The sequence below is a fragment of the Zingiber officinale genome, chromosome 9A, assembly GCF_018446385.1.
Source record: "Zingiber officinale cultivar Zhangliang chromosome 9A, Zo_v1.1, whole genome shotgun sequence".
Lineage (NCBI taxonomy): Eukaryota > Viridiplantae > Streptophyta > Magnoliopsida > Zingiberales > Zingiberaceae > Zingiber > Zingiber officinale.
The window spans coordinates 6,285,307-6,304,509 of NC_056002.1; the positions used below are offsets into that span (position 1 = coordinate 6,285,307).

Sequence of the window (19,203 nt, forward strand, 5' to 3'; positions counted from 1 at the left end):
TTATTTCTTTGAATTCCATGGATTAAAGTTAGGATTTTTTTTGTCAATCTTTTATTTTAGCAATTTGATCATCAAATTACTATAATAGAAAACCTAAGAAAAGCTTGGGTTTTCGAGTTTTTTGCATTTTCATGAAGAACACAAAGAACAACGAGTGAACCACCACTTCTTCGTCAAAATCGCAACGTTTGATCTAATTTTAGGTCAAAAGTGATGGTGTAATCGATTGTCTTGGTCGAGCAATTGATTACCAAGTCTAAAATTGCAAACAGAATCATCCGAAATCGATTGACTTCGGACTTAATTGACTTAATCGATCAGTTGATCCTAATCGATTACGTTAGTTTAGTAATCGATTGGAATGACTGGATTAAATATAGGATTGATTTTAATTGATCAGTTTAATCGATTCGATGTATCAATCGATTGATAGCTCTGAATTACAATAAAATAACTTGGAATTGATAAATTTAATCAATTGATATGAATTCAATCAATTAAGATTAAAGTTTAATTGATTAACGGTTGAAAATTGTAATAAAATCGATTGAAATCGATCAGTCCTGATTGATGAATCGAATAGAATTAAAGTCCAATCAATTAAAGAGCCTGAACGAGTGGCTATATCAATCTTTAATCAACTGATTTCTTTTTAATCAATTGGGATTATTTTTTAATCGATTCAGTTTCCTTATAATCGATTAAACGATTTCTTCGTGAAATAGTAACTTACTATTGCCACATGTATGTGAATGCATAAAAAACCGATTAACGTTGTTTCAACGTGAGACAGTGCACAAGAAAAAAACAACATGCATTAAATATTTATTTATTTATTTTTAATATAAGAATAATTAAATAGTATTAAATAATACGATTTAATTATAAAACTTAAAAAAATTATAGCATGAACATGTAGTATAAAATAGATTTTCAGATTGATTAAGATAATAGATTAGATCATACCAACTAATTATTATAAGATATCAATCGATTAATAAGTCTAATTTTAGATTGTTAAGGTTAATTAAATAATTTCTATTCTAATAAAGTTCCTAAAATTTTCTTGGATCCATCGACACAACGTGTCATTAAGTTGAACTAATATGTTGGCTCAAAGGAAAACACCTTAAGTAAGTTTAGTGTATTTTATGTTGGTGGACATATATCTATGCTAAAAGTAATCATCTCAAAGGAAGATTACTTTTATACCACATATATATACAAGGTAACTTACAACTATGGAACAAAAATATTATTTTGTTTAGATCATATACAAAATATGTCGGCCAAAAGGAACACATTATGTGGCTGATTAATGTTGTTGTGACATATAGACCAAATATAACTTATATAAAGTATTATATTATGCGCATAATGGATCAATCAAATGTGTGGTCAATTAAAATTTGAGTTATATCAGATAATACCACTAACAAATTATATTTTAATCCACTGAATAAAATGCAATTAATGTTGTATTTGTTATCTCTCAAAGAGCACATTTATATGTATTTAAAATTTTATTTTATTGGTATAATTTTATATTATACAGGTTCTTAACTTTAATTAAATTGTGAGTTTAAATAAATTTCTCACTTTAATTTCAGTGTAATCTGTAGCTACCAGTATTAATAACATCCCAACATTAATTAGTTCGAATTTTGCTGAATGGAAATTGATCCGGTGGTAAGAGGGGGCCCCGTCCGCTCGGACACTTGTATGGTTGAGGTGGCCGAACGCAGAGGCGCCTCCGTCCGACGTCTCTTCCGGTTAAGGGGAAGATCGTCCTCTGGCTCGGAGTCCCCTTCCCGAGCGACAAGCTCCCGACTGGAGGTTGCTCCGCCCATGAACTCCACGGGAGAGGTCTGAGCGGCAGACTCCCCAACACCCGCCTCGCTCTCACCCTCGTGAGAGCCAATCGAAGCGATGCCCAATCACTCCATTTCTTTGGCCGCTGCTGCCTCAATCGCTTCGGCCTTCTTCTTCAAGATGTCGAACAACACAGATTCCATCACGATGTTAGCTGCGAAAGAAGAGGAAAAAAATCAGTTAGACGCAAAGTAAAGAAACCAGTAAATTCCTTACCAAAGTTGTTCGGGAGTTTGGTTCGGCTCGGGCTCAGACCGAACATGTACATGACACCCTCCGGTAGCAGTTTGTTGATATCGAGCTTCAGGTCGACCAGCATATTTGCGGCTTGGAGATAGTCTGGTCGGGTCTTGTATCTCTTCAGCTCGAGAGAAGTAGGGGGTCTGACCTGCCACTTCGCTCGGAAGGGAAGCCGCCCGGGGAGACGCAAGAAGAAGAAGTACTCCTTCCAATATTTATTGGAGGAGGGCATTTTGTCAAAAAAGACTAAGCCGATCCGAGACTGGAACAGATAAGTGCCCAGCTCGGACTGCTTGGGATAGTAGAAGTAGTAAAAGACCTCCGGACGGAGGGGAATGTTGTGGATCTTGAATAATACCACAACTCCGCACAGGAGGTAGAAGGAATTCGGTATGAGTTGGGCGAACGGAATGCCAAAGAAATTACAGATTTCAACGATGAAGGGGTGGAGAGGAAACCGCAGCCCGACCACAAACTGATCGCGCAAAAAACAAATCGCGTCGTGCGGCGGTTTGTGTGGGCGGTCGAAAGGTGAAACCAAAATAAGTTCGAAGTCGGAAGGGAGGTCAAAGGCGTCGACCAGGCTCTTCGCGTCCTGCATGTCGAACCGTGACTCCATGGTCGTGTACCATGGGCCAGGAGCGAGCTCAGGGGAATGAGAGGTACTGGCCATCGCCGGAACAGTAGGGAAAGCGAGGGTCAAAGAAAAACGGAATGACCAACAAGAAAAATGATTGGGATTGGAATAGTACTAAGATGCAAAGAAAAACATGAGAGATCGAAGAACCGAAGAGGGGAGAGTTCTTACAGAGGAAGGGATGATCGAAGAAGAAGGCGAGCGACTGGAATGCTGAGGAACAAGTTCGCCGGAGCATTGAACAGCATGAACACGATGACACGGAAGCGGCGGAGGAAAAGAAGACGGCCTTATAAAGGTTGAGCTCAACCGAGCGGAACCATCCGATCCAGGTCACGGGATCCAAGGAGCAGATCCGACCGTAGAATTCAAAAGGCCAAAAGTCACATCAGCCCTGACAGCGCGAGTGAGCGGTGATGGCTGTATGGCCACGTGGCGTCGACTCATGGGTCACATTTAATGAGCCCCATTACGTCGGCGTGGTCGCATGCTCAGCCTTAATAGCAGGGATTTGCACACATTCCAAGGAGATTCTAAGGACCGGCGAGCAAAACTTTCCAAGGGCCAGCGGGTGTCATGCCGAGCGGCAGTGCCCATTCGCGCGGTGCCCGATCGGATAAGACATTTACATCAGTTACAGAACGGTCGTCGCGTCGCCAGGCCGATAGTCCAGTCAGTCGAACTTGTAGCCTCCTTCGACTAGACTTGAAGGGAGGCACGTAATCCAGTGGTAAGAGGGGGTCCCGTACGGGGAGTTATTGAGGACACGTGGAAGGCGGTCAAGGCAGTTAACTCACGCGGGTGGTCGGGCAGATCGCTTGGCCAATCGGGGATCAAACTTAGGTAGCACCCGATCGGCGCAGAGATAGTCCGACCGTGGGTCGGGCTTTCGACGCTCATGAGTTCGCATATGATGGGTGATACGTCGAGCGTCTGATCCGCTCGGCATAGCCGCAGAACAATGAAGTCCACATTTTGTCCGAGTATAGGGCCGAGCGGACTACCCGCTCGGTCCGGTATGCGTCCCGCCCGGACGCCAGCATGGCCGAGCGGCTCTCCCGCTCGGCACGGTAGCAGACAAAAGATGCGGAAGAAGACAAAGGGGAAAACCGAAGATGTCCTTCTCGAGACACACGCCGTCGACAAATAGCATGGTCGGCCACCGGACCGGATAGAAGATCGTACTGTGGAAGTTTCCACTGTCACGTCAGGGATATGCTTGGATAATTGAGGTATGGCATCAGACGTACTTTTCTGACATGACCATTTCTAGGTATGCCTTGAGGGGCGTGCATGCCTCGGAGAGCGTGCACGCGCCCTCGCGGAGCCCTATATAAGGGCCCTCAACCTTTGGCGGAGGTATGCATTCACATCTACAGTAGTTCTTGATCTCGTTGCTATGCTTCTACTTCATCTTGCCATTGCCTGACTTAAGCATCAGAGAGTCGTCGCCGGGAACCCCTTCTCGGCTTGGCTTTGTTGCAGGCTCACCGGAGGTCCATGTCGTCAGCCAGAGACAACAGATAGTGTCACATCCCCAGCGTCCATCGACTCATCGCTCAGACAGGATCAGAAATAATACGTGATTATAGCTTTAGGCTGCATGGATTTAAACTATGTATTAAGGAACGATCGCCCCACATCTTTGACTAGTGAGCAAAGTGTTGAATTTCAGCTGTGGGAGAAATCAAATCGCATGTGTCTGAGTATCATGAGACTTTCTATACCGACACCAATAAAGGACTTAATAACAAAGGGAGGAGATGCTAGAAGTTTTCTTTACCAACTAGCAGATTGATTCACCACAAATGAAAATATTGAGATTATCATACTTCTTACGAAGTTGGTAACCATACAGTACAATTGTAAAGGAAACATAAATGAATACAGAATGGAGATGTCTAATATAACAAAAAAAATCCAAAAGCACTAAAACTTGATATGCCTGAGAATATGTTAGTATATTTCGTCTTAATGTCTCTATTTACACGACTTGCTCTTTTTAAGATATCGTATAATACTCAAAAGGAAAAGTGGGAATTGAATGAGCTTATTCCTCAATGTGTACAAGAGGAGAGAAGACTAAAGATTGAGACATCTAAGAGTGCTCACTTAGCATCCAATTCTCAAAGTGCGAGCAAGAAGTGAAAGAAGATCAATAATAAAGGAAAAGAAAAACAAACTCTAGATTCTGGAGGCAACGGTCATAAGGAACACAAGATGTAGGATAATGAATTCACTTTTTTCTTTTGCAAGAAGAAAGGTCATATGAAGAAAGACTGCCTCAAGTAAGCTAATTGGAGTATAAAAAAAAGGTAAATTTCTTAACTTTGTTAATTAGGAAGTCAATTTAGCGATTGTATCTACTGATACTTTGTGGATAGATACCAATACTACTGCTCACATAAGTATCACTAGATAGGATTGTCTTAAGAGCTAACTTTCTCTTGATAGTGAAATATATATCTATACAGGGAATGAAAAGAAAGCTAAAGTCAAGTCAATTGATGTTTTTAGGCTTTGTTTAGAAAACTAATGTCTTTCTAGATTTAGAAAAATATATTTATTGTATCATTTTTTAGATGAAATTTAATTTCAATTTATTGTTTAGACAAATCAGGTTATTCTTATTCATTTAGAAATGAAATCTTCGGTATTTTCTTTAAGTTAGTGTTGGTTGGCAATGGTTCTTGGTTGATAAGTTTTATAAATTGAATACCTTTACTCCTACGGTTGACAATGTAATAATGCATAATATAGGTATGAAATACAAATTGAACGATGAGAATTCTTCTTTGTTGTGGTATAAGCGTTTACGACATATATATCCAAACAACATCTAGAAAGGTTAATGTCACATGGAATTCTCGATTTTCTTGATATGTCAGACTTTGATGTCTGCATAGAGTGTGTTAAGGGGAAGACCACTAACAAAAGGAATAAGAGGCTAGCTGTTGTAGTGACATTTTAGAACTAATGCATACGGATATTTGTGGACCATTGCTTAAGGCATCTTAGAATGAACACATATATTGTATTAGCTTCATAGACGACTATTCTAAATTTGACTATTTGTACCTTATTCATAAGAAGTCGCAATCTTTGGACATGTTTAAAATTTTCAAATCCGAAATTGAACTTCAACTAGGAAAGAAAATTAAAGTCATCCAATCCGACCGTGGAGGTGAATATTATGGTCAATATGATGGATCAGGTGAACAACATCCAAGACCTTTTGTGAACTACTTTGTTGAGTGTGGAATTGTGCCTCAATATACTATACCTGGTACACCCTGTCAGAATAGTGTATTTGAGTGTCACAATCGAATCTTGAAAGACATGGTGAGAAGTATGATGACCTTCACTTTTCTATCAAAATCTTTGTGGGGTGAGGCACTCAAGACTATAGTTTACTAACTTAATAGAGTACCTAGTAAGATAGTAACTAAAACCTCATTCAAGATGTGGATGGGTAAACAATCTAGCATTAGGTATTTACATGTCTAGGGTTGTCTATGTGAGGCTAGACCTAACATGCCTAATAAAAGGAAACTAGACTCAGGAATAGTTAGTTATATTTTTATAGATTACTCTAGGAAATTAAGGGGTATAAATTTTATGATCCATCTAATAGACTATTCTTTAAAATGAGAAACGCCAAATTCATTGAGAACAGTGGAAGTGATAAGGTCAGGGAAGTATCTTTTAAGGAATACGTTAGCGATCATCCTATGGTCACTACTAGTGCGATCAGTAGTTGTGTGGTTACCATATCGCACACTATAGGTATCACACATCCAGTGAGTATAGTGAACCAAGATATTCCTGTAACATCTCCAATGTAATTGGAAGAATCTATTACTCAAAGTGAGATATTGCCTTATATTGATGAGCAAAAACTTTAATCACCTCAGATACAAGTGCCTTTAAGCCTTGGTCGAATGTCTCTTTTATAAGGGATGAAAGACACTTTCCAGAGGCAAATTTTTATCCCGACAAATTTACTCCTTATCGTCGATGAAGCCTTATGCGTTATCCAACTGAAAGCATCTTCCAAGCTCCCGAATGTGCTTTCTATGAACAGTACTCAAAGCACTTCGAGTAATGTTCGTTTGAGACATTTTGTGATCTTTTGTCCTACAAAATGTGTCAGTCCAACATAAGCAAAATATACCCTGTAAGATAAAGTTATCACAATAAAAATAAACAGTAATAATTAGTTTCTGTCCTTTTAAGACTAGAAACTAGTCAAAGCCTCAATTTAGATTTTTTAAATGGACATAAATTGAACTGACGCCTACTGTTCCTGTAACACCCACGAAATTATAGGATATATATATGAATATTATTTTTCCTTAGAGCATAGAAATGAAAAGAATAAGAGAAAAGGGAAAATAAAAACAAAAATATAGAATAAGAAGAGGTGAGGTCAAGGATTGAACCTTAGATAAATTGATGAATGATAACCACTAGGATAAGGAGAGATATTTGGATAGAAAGGAATGAAAAATTTAATTAAAGGAGAAAAGAAAACTAAGCAAAAAAGAGCAAGAGAAAACCAAGTTGCTTACCTTCTTTTCCCTCTTGGTTAAGAAAAAGAGCAAGCAAAAGAAGAATTGTCTACTTCCCTCCCTCTCTCTATTTTCGTGGGAATTAAAGGAGTGGGGGAAAAGAGGAGTTGAGGGAATGAATGAAGACATGTTTCATTTGACAAAGGGATAAATAGGTTTAGAGAAGAAAAACAAGGGATTAAATTCTTTTTCTTCTTCCTCCTTCTCCCTTCTTCATTCTTCACCGAACCAAGAAACCCTTCCCTCTCCTCATTCCAATAGCTAAGTTAAGTTCTTCTCCAAGGAAGCTAATTTTCGAGAAGAAACCTTCAAGTTCTAGCCCTTCCAAGCAAAGGAAACAAAAGGAGGTACAAGAAGAAGAAGTTTCCTCCTTCCTTGGCACCTAGAATACTTTTCTCTCTAAGGAAAACCACAAGCGAAAGGATGTAAGTTTCCCTCACCTGTGGTACAATAGCTCTTGTTTGTTCTATGAAGATTTGGTTACATAAAAAAAAGAAAAAAATCTAAGAAAAAACCTCATGAAGAATTTCAATCAAGATAAGACCAACGGAAGGACCTAGGAAATGTAAAGATCTAAATTTTGGCATGCTCGATATGTTTCTTGAGACATGTATTTTATGGTAGGGATTTATCCCATGTTTCTATGCTAGAATGTTTAGTAGAACTTAAATCCATGATCCTAGATTTTTCGGCCAAGCAAGAATAAAAGGATTAGGTAAGTTTAAGCCTCAAACTAAAACATGCTCCTTTGTTCTTATGATAGATGCCCTATGATAATGGTATTGTTAACATTTTCTCCTACTTGTTATGTGGATTGGAACTTCATCTCAAGCTCATGAATATTCGGCCATGATAGAACTAAGGGCCTAGGAGAGCTATAACTTAAAACTAAGCATGCCATGTTTTCCCTAAGATAAGATATGAAGCTATTATGATATGATATGCCCATGATTGTATGTTAAGTTGAACTCTATTTTCATGTCTATGAAGGTTCGGCCATGTTTAGATTTGAAACTTAGGAGAGTTTAAAACAAGTCTAAGATACTCATGACCTTCTTGATGAAATGATATGAAACTAACTTAATGTTTTTAAGTTTATTTGTTGCATGGAAATTTGGTTATATGCTTGATAAGTTTCGGCCACATCATGATTTAGGGCCTAGGAAACTTAGAACCTAACTCAACTATGCTCATGTTATTCCTTGAATTATTTACTATGAAAGTTGTTTAAGGTTCTCATGCTTTTAGGACACTTGAACCCTAGTTTTAAGTCCTACAAGTTTCGGCCACATCTTGTTTAAGGGCCTAGGAAACTTAGAACCCAACTCAACTATGCTCATGTTATTCCTTGAATTATTTGCTATGAAAGTTGTTTAAGGTTCTCATGCTTTTAGGACACTTGAACCCTAGCTTTAAGTCCTACAAGTTTCGGCCATATCATGCTTAAGGGCCTAGGAAACTTAAAACCTAACTCAACTATGCTCATGTTATTTCCTTGAAATGTTGCTATGGAAGTTGTTTAGGGTTCACAAGCTTGAAGGATAATTTTTAACCCAATGTATGCTTGATAAGATTCGGCCATGATAAGTTGTAAGCTTAAGAAACCTAGAACTCTACCTAAACATGCTCATGATGTTTCCTTATGGTGTATGGAATAATACTTGTTAGGGTTCACATGTGGGTAGGGAGTTTTTACTTAAAACCTAATCTATAGGTTTCGGCCACTATAAGACATTAGGGTTTGAAATCTAATATTGTTTCCCATGTACCTTATATGCCATGTTTATGAGATTTCTATGCTTCTATGTTTAATTATGCACACTTATGATCTATACATGATGGAAACTCTTATGCTATGCTGTGTGTTATTTATGATGAGCTGTGTGCCCAATTTATATATGATATATGTGATGAGTTGTGTGCCCAAGTTTACATGCTATTATGATGAGTTGTGTGCCCAAACTATGCATGTATTTATGATGTGCTGTGTGCCCAAATTTTACATACCATTATGATGAGCTGTGTGCCCAAAATTCTATATGGTATGATATGATAAGAAATATGAAGTGCAAGAAATGATAATAACCATGATATGTATGACATGCTACTTTACTTTATATGGCTTGTACCAAGGGTGGGCTTCATAAGCGCCCCAGGGTCGATGGACTAAGAAACGGGCCTCGTTAGGGATGGGCTCCTAAGTGCCCTTAGGTCGATGGACTAAGAAACGGGCCTAGTATGTATGCCTTGTAGGGTGCAAGACTTGCTACCTTGGACCTACATGGGACGCGCGCATTTATGTATGTGGTACAAGCCGGGGCCCTAATCATGTTATGATTATGTTTAAGTATGTATGAAATAAGTTTTCAAAGGACATGTTGCATATACTATTGCATGAATCATGTTTTTGAAAGTCATCTTGCATAACACATTATGATTATGTTACGATATACCATGATGCCTATGATATGTTATATTATGCTAGGATGAACCTTATGATTATGTTTTGATAGGTTATGATCATGATCATGTTATGCTAGAATGCACTTTATGACTTTATGAGGATATGCCATGATACCATATGATTACGTTATGATATGATGCTTCTATACATGATATGATGAGTTGTCTTTACGCTTTATGCATTGAAGTTTTATTTATGCTATACGGTTTTTGTAAGTAGGAAAGGATCTTACTGAGCCTTGAGTGCTCACAACTTACTTTCCTTGTACCACAGATAAGGGCAAAGAAAGAATGTACTAAGGGAGCAGCAGGAGGGGGCAAGAAGGACGTGTGTAGTAGTGACTTGGCTAAAGAGGAAAACCTGCTTTTAATTAATAAGAATTATGTTCATGTTGTTTCCTTTATAACTCTGTGACACTTCATCATGCTCTTTAGTATCATGGTCTAAGTTTATGTTAAGCATGTTATGTGACTCATATGATAGGTAGTTGATGATGATGTGTTTAAAAAAATAAAAGAAAGGTTTAAAGAAAAAATATATATGCTATAGATAAGACTTTCGCTGTATAAGAAGAAAAGATAAGTAACCCCCGTCAGCTTAAACAGGAAGGGGCGGGGCGTTACAGTTCCCTCAATCGGGACGTGTCCTCATTGAATCACTCTCCTCCAGTACTTTACCTTCACTTACGGAGTACTACCTCCTTGATGTCCAATCTGACCCACTAGGTCTTCTTGCTAGAATCGCACATCCGAATTTCACCTATCGGGAATCGAACATCCTAACCTCCTGTCGGAATCGCACATCCAGACTTCGACCCATCGAGAATTGAACATCCCGACCTCCTTCCAGAATCCGATATCTGGATTTCACCAATCAAGAATCGCACATCCCGATTGGACTTACTGTCTAGTTTATGATCCTCTTGACTCGTCAAATTAGTCAACCCTACGCACTCAGTAATAAGATTGGATCAACAATATATCTAGTTTTAATTTATTTATCATTCATCAAAATTTAGATTTGATTATTAATGTCAATTGTACCACCACTTGTAAATCCATCGCTGCTAACTCTGTTGCAGGGCATTCCATAAGGCGAACAACTACTCAATTCCAATCCCCTCCTGGTTTCCAGAAGCACCCGTTGCAACATCTCTCGGGATTCAGTGGCGGCCTATCTTCATCCCCGCCCGTGAATGCAACATCATCCTTTGACTATGACCGAGGGGATATTGAGGGGGCGATCTCCGTTCTTGAATCCTACTGGCAAGATGTTGAAGATGCTGATAGCGATGCAAACTTTGCACACTTGCCCAGGCCAATGCACGAGATCACCATTTCAACTAATGATAGACCAAAGCTTTTGAGTTTTCTGACTTCATTATATTACTTGGTGAACTTGGCCTTAATATTAAAGAAACACGTGCATTAATTCTCAACGAATGATGGTCATTCCTTGGATGTGTTTGTTTGTTGAGGGTTGGCCTTGTGAGGAAACTGAGCAAAAGGATTTGTTACAGTCTCATGCAAAAGGACATTTACATGATGGGGAGATAAATTTGGTCAAAGTCTCATGCAAGGTCTCTTCAAATACAGAGTCCACAGCATGAATGATATTTTTTTGTATTCAGATATCAATAGATAGAATTGATGTGTGCTAAATAGATTTTTAGTTTCTTAAGTTTAGAAATAAAGTCGCATTTGGATCTTGAAAATTCCTAAACTCCAGTAGCTATTAGTAAATTTTACCAAATTAATACTATATATATGATCTTTCTCTTAAGTTACCATCTAATACTACTCTAAATTCGAGAACGAGTTCTTTTCAACCCGGAACGCTGATATAAGAGGATTCGTTTGATTTTTTTTATTATTTATGATAAATTATTATTTTTAAAATTTTTAAGTTTTTTAGTATTTTAATTATTTTTGATAATTTTTATCTTTTATAATTTTAAATTTTGAGTCTATTTAGTGATTTTAAGATTATAAATCTGTTATAAATTTTTTTTAGTTAGTATTTTTTTTCATTTCTTTACAAATTAGAAATTGGGGTTTAATCATCCTAGGATATTAAATAAATGTTTTTTCTAAAAAAATTTAAAGGACAACGATTTCTTTTCTTTTTTTCTCCTCAATTTCTCTTCTCGTCAACGAGCAAGATAATCATTATCCTCCCCGACATCATATCCATAATAGTTATAAAGCTTGAACACTTATATGAAGTTGAGGGATAAGATCTACGTGATCAACATATTGTTTGATGGTGGCGGCGATATGTATGTTATAGTATAATGGAGGGGGGATAAGACCGAGATAATCTCCAACAACAAGAAATTATACTGCTTGATGATCATCATGGAAAGGAATCACCATGACGATTGAGATGAGTGTGCTTCCAGAAGGTTACAGTTTATTCACAGAGATATATATCCCAGTTGGTCACATCCTGCTTCCTTGGACTGTCGCAGTGGTGTATCCTGCTACTGCCTCCTTGACACTTGGGTCCATTATTTATCGCCAGTCCGCCAGCCATTTTTGCTGATAGCGGGTGGAATCGCTGGTTGCTTACTAGAGCAGACTTTTAAACAAGTGTATGCAAATGAGTTTCCACTTATGTTGCATACAGATGGCAATTGCTCACAGACAGGGACAGCTACCATCCCCTTTACATTTTAGTATCTTCATTCCCACTGTTTTCGTCACTGTTGATACTGAGCCTACTGTTATGAATGGTGGTGGAGATTACAGATGCCTTTACTATGCTCTTCCTGTAGCAGTTTTTATTATGCGTACGTAGTGTCCCGAACGAGTGAGAAAGTTGTCTATTTAGAGCAAGTGAATCCTCACTCTTTCCAGCTTCCCCCGCCTAAACAGGGTCTCGATCCAGTGCTTCAAGACCTCAACTAGTACTGTTAAAATATAGGACTGTAAATAAGTCGAGCCGAGCCGAGCCGAGCCGAGTCGAACTTAAAATTAATCAAGTTTTTGAAATGAGTGTTCAACCTTGGCTTGATTTATTTTTTATGAGTTTGGGCTTGTTTGAAGCTTGGCTTGAGCTTGGTTCGTTTAGATGTTATCAAGCTCTCAATTCAAGCTTGGCTTGAGCTTGGTTTGAGCTTAGCTTGAGCTTGGTTTGAGCTTGGCTTGAACTTGGTTCGTTTAGATGTTATCAAGCTCTCAATTCAAGCTTGTTTGATTGTTTGAAACTTTTAATTGTTTGATTGGTTATTAAGATTAATAATTTAAATTTATTTATTTATTTATTTATTTTATTATTTATTTAGGATATTGAAAAGAATTTTATTAATAAATATGGTTCATGAACATTGTTCACGAACGTTAACAAGCTGAACACATATGTATTCAAACTTGTTTGTTTAGCTTAACGAGCTGTTCAAGCTTGTTTGTTTAATTAATCTTATGTATATTGAACGAACATAAATAAGCTCTTACCAACCGAATACCAAATTTATTCACGAATGTTTAGTTCATTTACAGCCCTATTAATACACAAGTGTAAGATTGTAATTTCGAAAGTTCAGCGGGAATTAAGAGGAACATTTTATCCTGAAAATTAACTCTACATGCAACTTGGACCAATCTATAATTTCTACAAAGATATTAATTGCTTGTTTTTGTCCCATACTGGCATGCCAGGGCTTATATATACGCATCCATGTTTCTTTTTGGAAGTTGTTATGATTGCGCATAAGATGAATCCAAAGGCGATTTGCTTAATGAGTTTTACATCATCTGCGACGACAGACTGCGACCTAAAAGATGATGGAGCTTCGCTGAACCCTTCAATGGCCGGCACGCTCGTCAGTTGAGCACTGAAAAAGACAGTGAGAGAAAAAGCTAACGGCGACCTAGCTGATCATGCATGAAAAACGAACTTTCTGCAGGGTTTTACTTTTACCATGAGGTGAATAGCTAGAAACTTGTCTTGTTTCCGGTGATGCCATTACTTTGGCTCATGTGGTGTGGCTCGGGACAGGCAACGGGCGAGCAGCGACAGCAGGTCTGCACAGTTTGATACACCGACGTTGACGTGATGCGTTTGTCTTGGCATGGGCGAGAGAGGTTCCCTCCTCTCGCCCAGTCCCTTGTCTGCATCGGTGTCAGTGTCATTAATTTATACTAACGCAAGGCGTCAGGAAAACAGAGGGAAGGAGGAGGGAGGTGTCTCTTTCCGGATTCTGCTGGAACGTTGTGGCACTGAAAATGTGGCCATGCTCGATTCATGATGGCTGCCCACTGGAGCGGATACGGTCAACAGATTGCCGTACGCGTTGTCATGAAAACAAGGGGAAAAGAATGCTGTCTGAGTCTCTGTCTTCCCCTAGTCATTTTAAATTTCAGCGTGGCCTCTGCCCTCTTTCAGTCACCGAGTTTCTTGGATAATCATTTTTATAAGAAACAGAATTATCTTAGACCATTTTTATAAATTTATTATTATTATCATTATTATTATTATATATAATGAAATTATATTTTGGCTTGAAATGTCTACTTATGTTTTAAGTTGCTGTAAATATCAATGATTTTTACTAATTATTATATTTTCAATTTTCATTTGAATATTTTGAAACCCTATGTGAATACGAACATGTGACTAACTGAATAATTGAAGAGAAGTTTAATTTAAATTAATGTTATTTTATGGGATGTTCATAGATATATGTAATATTAAATTTTATGATCGAACTATGCTATTTTAAAATTTCATTATTTTCGAAAGGGGTATACATGCATGGATTTGCCCCTAAATATTTATTTTTTATTTACAAAAGCCTCCAAAAATTTTAATTTTGTCATAATACCTTTCAAATGTTATAGACCCTAGAAATTGTCTAAGTCATCACGTCTAAGATTTTGTAAAGTATTATTTAATAAACAATATAAATTCTAGGAACATTGCCATGTATTTTGCAAACGAAAGATAAACAGAATGCATTTTGACAACAAACGCAAGTTTTAGAGGAAAATAAATTCTTTCAAAAAGTAAATTATCTTGTAGCCTCCTTTCCCATAACAAAATTCTACAATTTATTGTCAATTTATCATATCACTACCATTTTTCTATATCATGTAACAATTCAATTGCACTAACCATATTATAGTATCCATTACTAGCTAATGCATATTGCTAAAGAGTACTGCGTGAAGTTTAGAGATGATTTAAATATAATTAGGCTTTGGCATAGAGGACTTCACGTAATTAAACCTAATTAAAAACAAAGTTTATTTTGTCACTATAGTCAATTTGCCTTCAAGGAATATCAACATTGAAGGAGATTGAAAGACTATATATTTCGAGTGTTTTGGGTTTCAAAACTTCAAGGAGTATGAGAAGCTCTATCAAAGATCCATTTAAGGAGTGCCAAATGGGCATTAGGAGTTATATCTTGTGAATTGAGGAAAGTTTGAAGTTTTCACTTTTCAATGTTTACTTGTTGGTGTTGTTTTGAAGAATGCATTAGAATTACATTGGACTAACTAACTATCATTTCTCTACCTTTTCAATTTGTATATATGCATTAGAATTGCATGCTAATCCCATCTCACCTAAATGCCTTAACATACCTTATGATGACATTCATGCATGGGTATCAAATTAGGGTTCATTATGGAGACTTTAGGGCTCATAATTAATAAAACCTTCAAGTGTTAAATCATATATGCTTATATAGATTCGGCGTAACCGAGCATAACCTCCCCCATGTCTTGACCATTTGCACTAATGGCTAATAGTCACCCGTGATTTACCTCCTCCGTGTTGGCCTAGGGACGGGTTGATGGGGGCGCTGGGGGCGAGCGAATCGTCTTTTTGCCACATATATGCTTATATAGACTCCTCCGTGCCACTTGTCTTCTCAGTCATCTTGATTTATCTTCTCTGTATTGATTTGAAACGGCTAGCGGGGGCGTTGGGGTGAACATATTTATTTTTTTTTTTCACATGTATACTTACATAGACACACCACACAAATAGTATTGATTAATAATTTTATATCTATATAAAGATTGATTTTTGAGCCCATGATCATATAATTGGAAAACACCATTAAAGTAATAAAAATACACAAACCAAGAACTTTACCAGTCGACACTTAGCATTCCACTTGATTAATAGATGGAAGAAGATTGTCGAATTCAGTTCATCCAATCAATCAATCAATTAGTGTCGTGATTGGAGCTCGTGGACGGAGATAGTTTGGACGGCCACTGCTTCCTACAAGAATGGCACGTGATTTGGAGAAGCACCGACGCAATCCGCTTCTTCGCGCGCTCCCTCAACACGTAGGCGTTCTCCAGCTCCGCCCGCGCCTGCTGCCGGATCCGCTTCGCGTCGGCGAACTCCTTCTCCGCCGCTTCTTCGTCGTCTCTCGCTTCCGCCGCCGCATTAGTAACTCCCGGAGGCCCGATCGATAGCTGCAGCTCCGTGGAGGTCGCCGCTTCTTCGTCGGGCGGGATGGAGACGCGAAGCTCGCGGCGGAGGAAGCTGTTGTAGGAGGTGGCGGGGAGCAGCTGGAGCTCGAGGTTGTGGTGGTGGCGCACGCGGTGGTCGTTCGGAATAATTATTGGCGGCGGCGGCGGCGGCGGCCGCATGAACATCGGAAGAAATGGCGGCGCTGCTGCTGCTGCTGAGTTTGGAGCCACTGCGGCGGCGGCGGCGGTGGAGGCGGCGGCGATGGAGAGGGCGAGTGGAGGCCGTGCTGGCGATTGGCTGCTCGGCCGTCCTGCTCGGTTGGCGTCGCATGAATCTTGGTGCTCTATGAAACTCTCTACTCTGCATGCAGTAAATGCATGTGTATTAAGAATCAAAGATCTACCTTTCAATGTTTTGATTTAGAACATACGTAAATTCCTGTTTGATCACAACAATATCTTTAAAATCAGAATATTACTCGATTCAATCGATCAAATAAGGAACTGAAAGTAATCATTTGATATATATATAAAATAGATACTGAAACTTTGATATAAACTAGTAAAAAAAAAATGGAAAAGTGTTCTTGTTTCAATTTTCCTTTTAAACTAAGATTTATCAATGATTATATGTCATCTAAAATAACAAAATAGTATATATTAACGTATATTAATTAGTGTCTTCATATTAATATACATGTTATTTTGGAGTTTGTATAATACTTTGGGATTGGAGAAAGGATAGTGGGGAAAAGGGTCTCCAATTAAATTCTGGGATTAATGTGGGCATTTAATGGCGTCGCAGAAAATTTTAAGCATGAAAGGAACCAATGAGTATAACTAGAATTGGGAATTGTGTAGCTTGTGGGTGCACATGATCAAATTAATTTGTCAGAACAAATTCATTAATAACGATCTCCATTACAAACTCCATCTGAAAATCCTGACTAGATCTTCCACAAATCTAGTTAGCATGCCTTTGGTAAGAGACATCCTGTTAAATTAGATCTAGCTTCTTCATATGGGGAATGCATGCATCTATCTTTAATCAAGGATCTAGATCTTCTGTTTTAGTTTTCAAATTGTTTATTGTAACACTAGATGAAAAGGTTGGGGAAAAAATGACTGATTTGGAACGTTTTAGAGTGCTCCAAAGAAGAGCAAGATGATGTAGGATTTGCCAGAAATAGAAAGGGAAAAGGATAGATTTTGATTTTGATTTTGTTTTTGGAGATTTGAGTGATTAAGAAGGATTGTAAAATTAATAATTAAATGAGTGGCCGGCGTTACTTGTACCTGGAGAAGACGCGGCCGCAGTCGCAGGAGTGGCCGCGGGTGCCGCAGGTCTTGAGGTGGGCCTTGTAGTCGGAGTGGACGGCGTAGGCCTTGCCGCACCGGTCGCAGGCCCACTGTCGGTGGTTGCTGTGCTTCCGGCGGAAGTGCTTCTTGATGCCGACGAGGTCGCCGAGCGCGTGCCGCGGGTCGTGGTGCAGGCAGCTCGCCTCGGGGCACACGAACACCCGCTTGGTATTCCTCCCCGACGCCTCGCCTCCCTGCTGGCGCCGCACCAGCTTCCACGGCACCTTGTGCCGCCGCCGGTGCATCTGCAGGTTCTGCTCCCTCTGGAACCCCTGCCCGCAGATCTCGCACACGTACCGGTCCGCCTCCAGCAGCGTCCGCGGCGACAGCGACACCACCTCCGCGTCCGGATCTGCACTAGTACTCAAACCCCACGTCAGTAACCTGTTCGACGAAATGCCCCTGTGAGTTTTTCCAATTTTTTATGCTATAAGATTCTCATATCCATACCTGGAGTTCCCGCAGGCCTTCTCTTTCTCTTCCCTCCATTGATCTGATCCATAGAAGCTATCGTAGTACTGTTCTTGGGAGGAAGGGCAGCAAACTTGGCAGGGTTGGAAGAGCTTAGCATTTGTGTGCTCTATATTTGGAATTCGGATAATAGATACAAATCCAATGCGTGTTAGAAATTCGGAAATGGGCGAGATATTAAAAAACAGTTGTAGTGGACTAGTGGCGAGGGAATAATAGAAAAGGACTGAGACAGCGGGCGGAGAAAGAGAAAAGAGATGAGCAAATAAATAGAGTTATGGACAGCAGTTACACAGAGATGGTCTTCCCTTAGGTGAGGTGAGTGAACCAGTCTCAAACACCTAAAGCAGAAGCCTGAAGGCAGCTTTCCAAAAGCTAGCTCGTCTTGGGCGCCCGTCAATTCGTTCCAGGATTAACAGGAAAGATATAAGTGAATGGAGGATGAGTTATAGGAAGTATAAGGAATTACACCCTGCCAACCTCGCGATTCAACCACCAATCTCAAGTGATAAATCATCATCCAATTACCATCTCAGTTGAATCCGTGGGGGCTAAAGTTAGAGTGTGAGTGGCAAAAAAGGCGAAACCCTCGCCCTCAGGACCCCCGCCGCACCCTGCCCAGGGTCATCACGAGGGAGGTAAATCACGGTAACTCGGTGGCAAATACGCAGTGGGCCGAGACTTTTTGCACAGGGATAGGGAATAAATCCCCGTTGCCCTGCGGACTCGAACCCATGTTCTCAGTGGCAAACTTCCACGTCTTTACCAGCCGAGATAATCCCGTGGGGCAAGTTAGAGTGTGAGTGAGTGTGTGTGGGGAAGAGAGAGAGAGAGTAAGAGAGGGAGAGAGTGGTCACACAAAGCTTGAAACTTGAGCCCACCAATATCAGAGTTGGGTGGTGGTGACAGCAACATACTCGGCAAGGAAACAAAAACACATACATATAATTTCGTCTCATTATTACTCTGCCCATCAGTTTTAATTATGTTCATGAATAAATATCTGTACTTGGAATTCCAAAGCCATTGAATCCTGCAGCTCAAATTAATCTTACTGGTGTTACTGAGCTAGCTGTTATCAGGCATGGCCCGAGAATCACTACAAGAACAAAATGACAATGGAAACAATCCATCAACTCATTGATATATGTTCTG

The 19,203-nt window shown here is 39.3% G+C and overlaps 1 protein-coding gene across 3 annotated transcripts; it reads right to left on the reverse strand.

Annotated features, from left to right (window-relative positions):
* Nucleotides 1–15,837: 15,837 nt before the first annotated feature.
* Nucleotides 15,838–18,493, reverse strand: LOC122021976 (protein indeterminate-domain 14-like). 3 transcript variants are annotated; one of them, XM_042580168.1, is made up of 3 exons: nt 18,028–18,493; nt 17,515–17,929; nt 15,838–16,579 (listed from the first exon to the last, which is right to left on the reverse strand). In XM_042580168.1, the coding sequence occupies exons 1-3, from the start codon at nt 18,146–18,148 to the stop codon at nt 15,964–15,966; spliced, it is 1,152 nt and encodes a 383-aa protein (XP_042436102.1). In that variant the 5' UTR covers nt 18,149–18,493; the 3' UTR covers nt 15,838–15,963. The 3 variants fall into 3 exon arrangements, with proteins under 3 accessions (XP_042436102.1, XP_042436104.1, XP_042436103.1); XM_042580170.1 differs by having other exon boundaries at nt 17,515–17,961; nt 18,028–18,299; XM_042580169.1 differs by having other exon boundaries at nt 17,515–17,934; nt 18,028–18,144.
* Nucleotides 18,494–19,203: the final 710 nt, after the last annotated feature.

Excerpts from the sequence above, each read along its gene's own strand:
- LOC122021976 (XM_042580168.1), bottom strand. The coding sequence starts at position 18,148 with ATGCTAAGCTCTTCCAACCCTGCCAAGTTTGCTGCCCTTCCTCCCAAG. Across the intron at positions 17,930-18,027 it reads AAGGCCTGCGGGAACTCCAG|ATCCGGACGCGGAGGTGGTG; the intron begins GTATGGATATGA and ends GTACTAGTGCAG. Across the intron at positions 16,580-17,514 it reads TGCGGCCGCGTCTTCTCCAG|AGTAGAGAGTTTCATAGAGC; the intron begins GTACAAGTAACG and ends TACTGCATGCAG.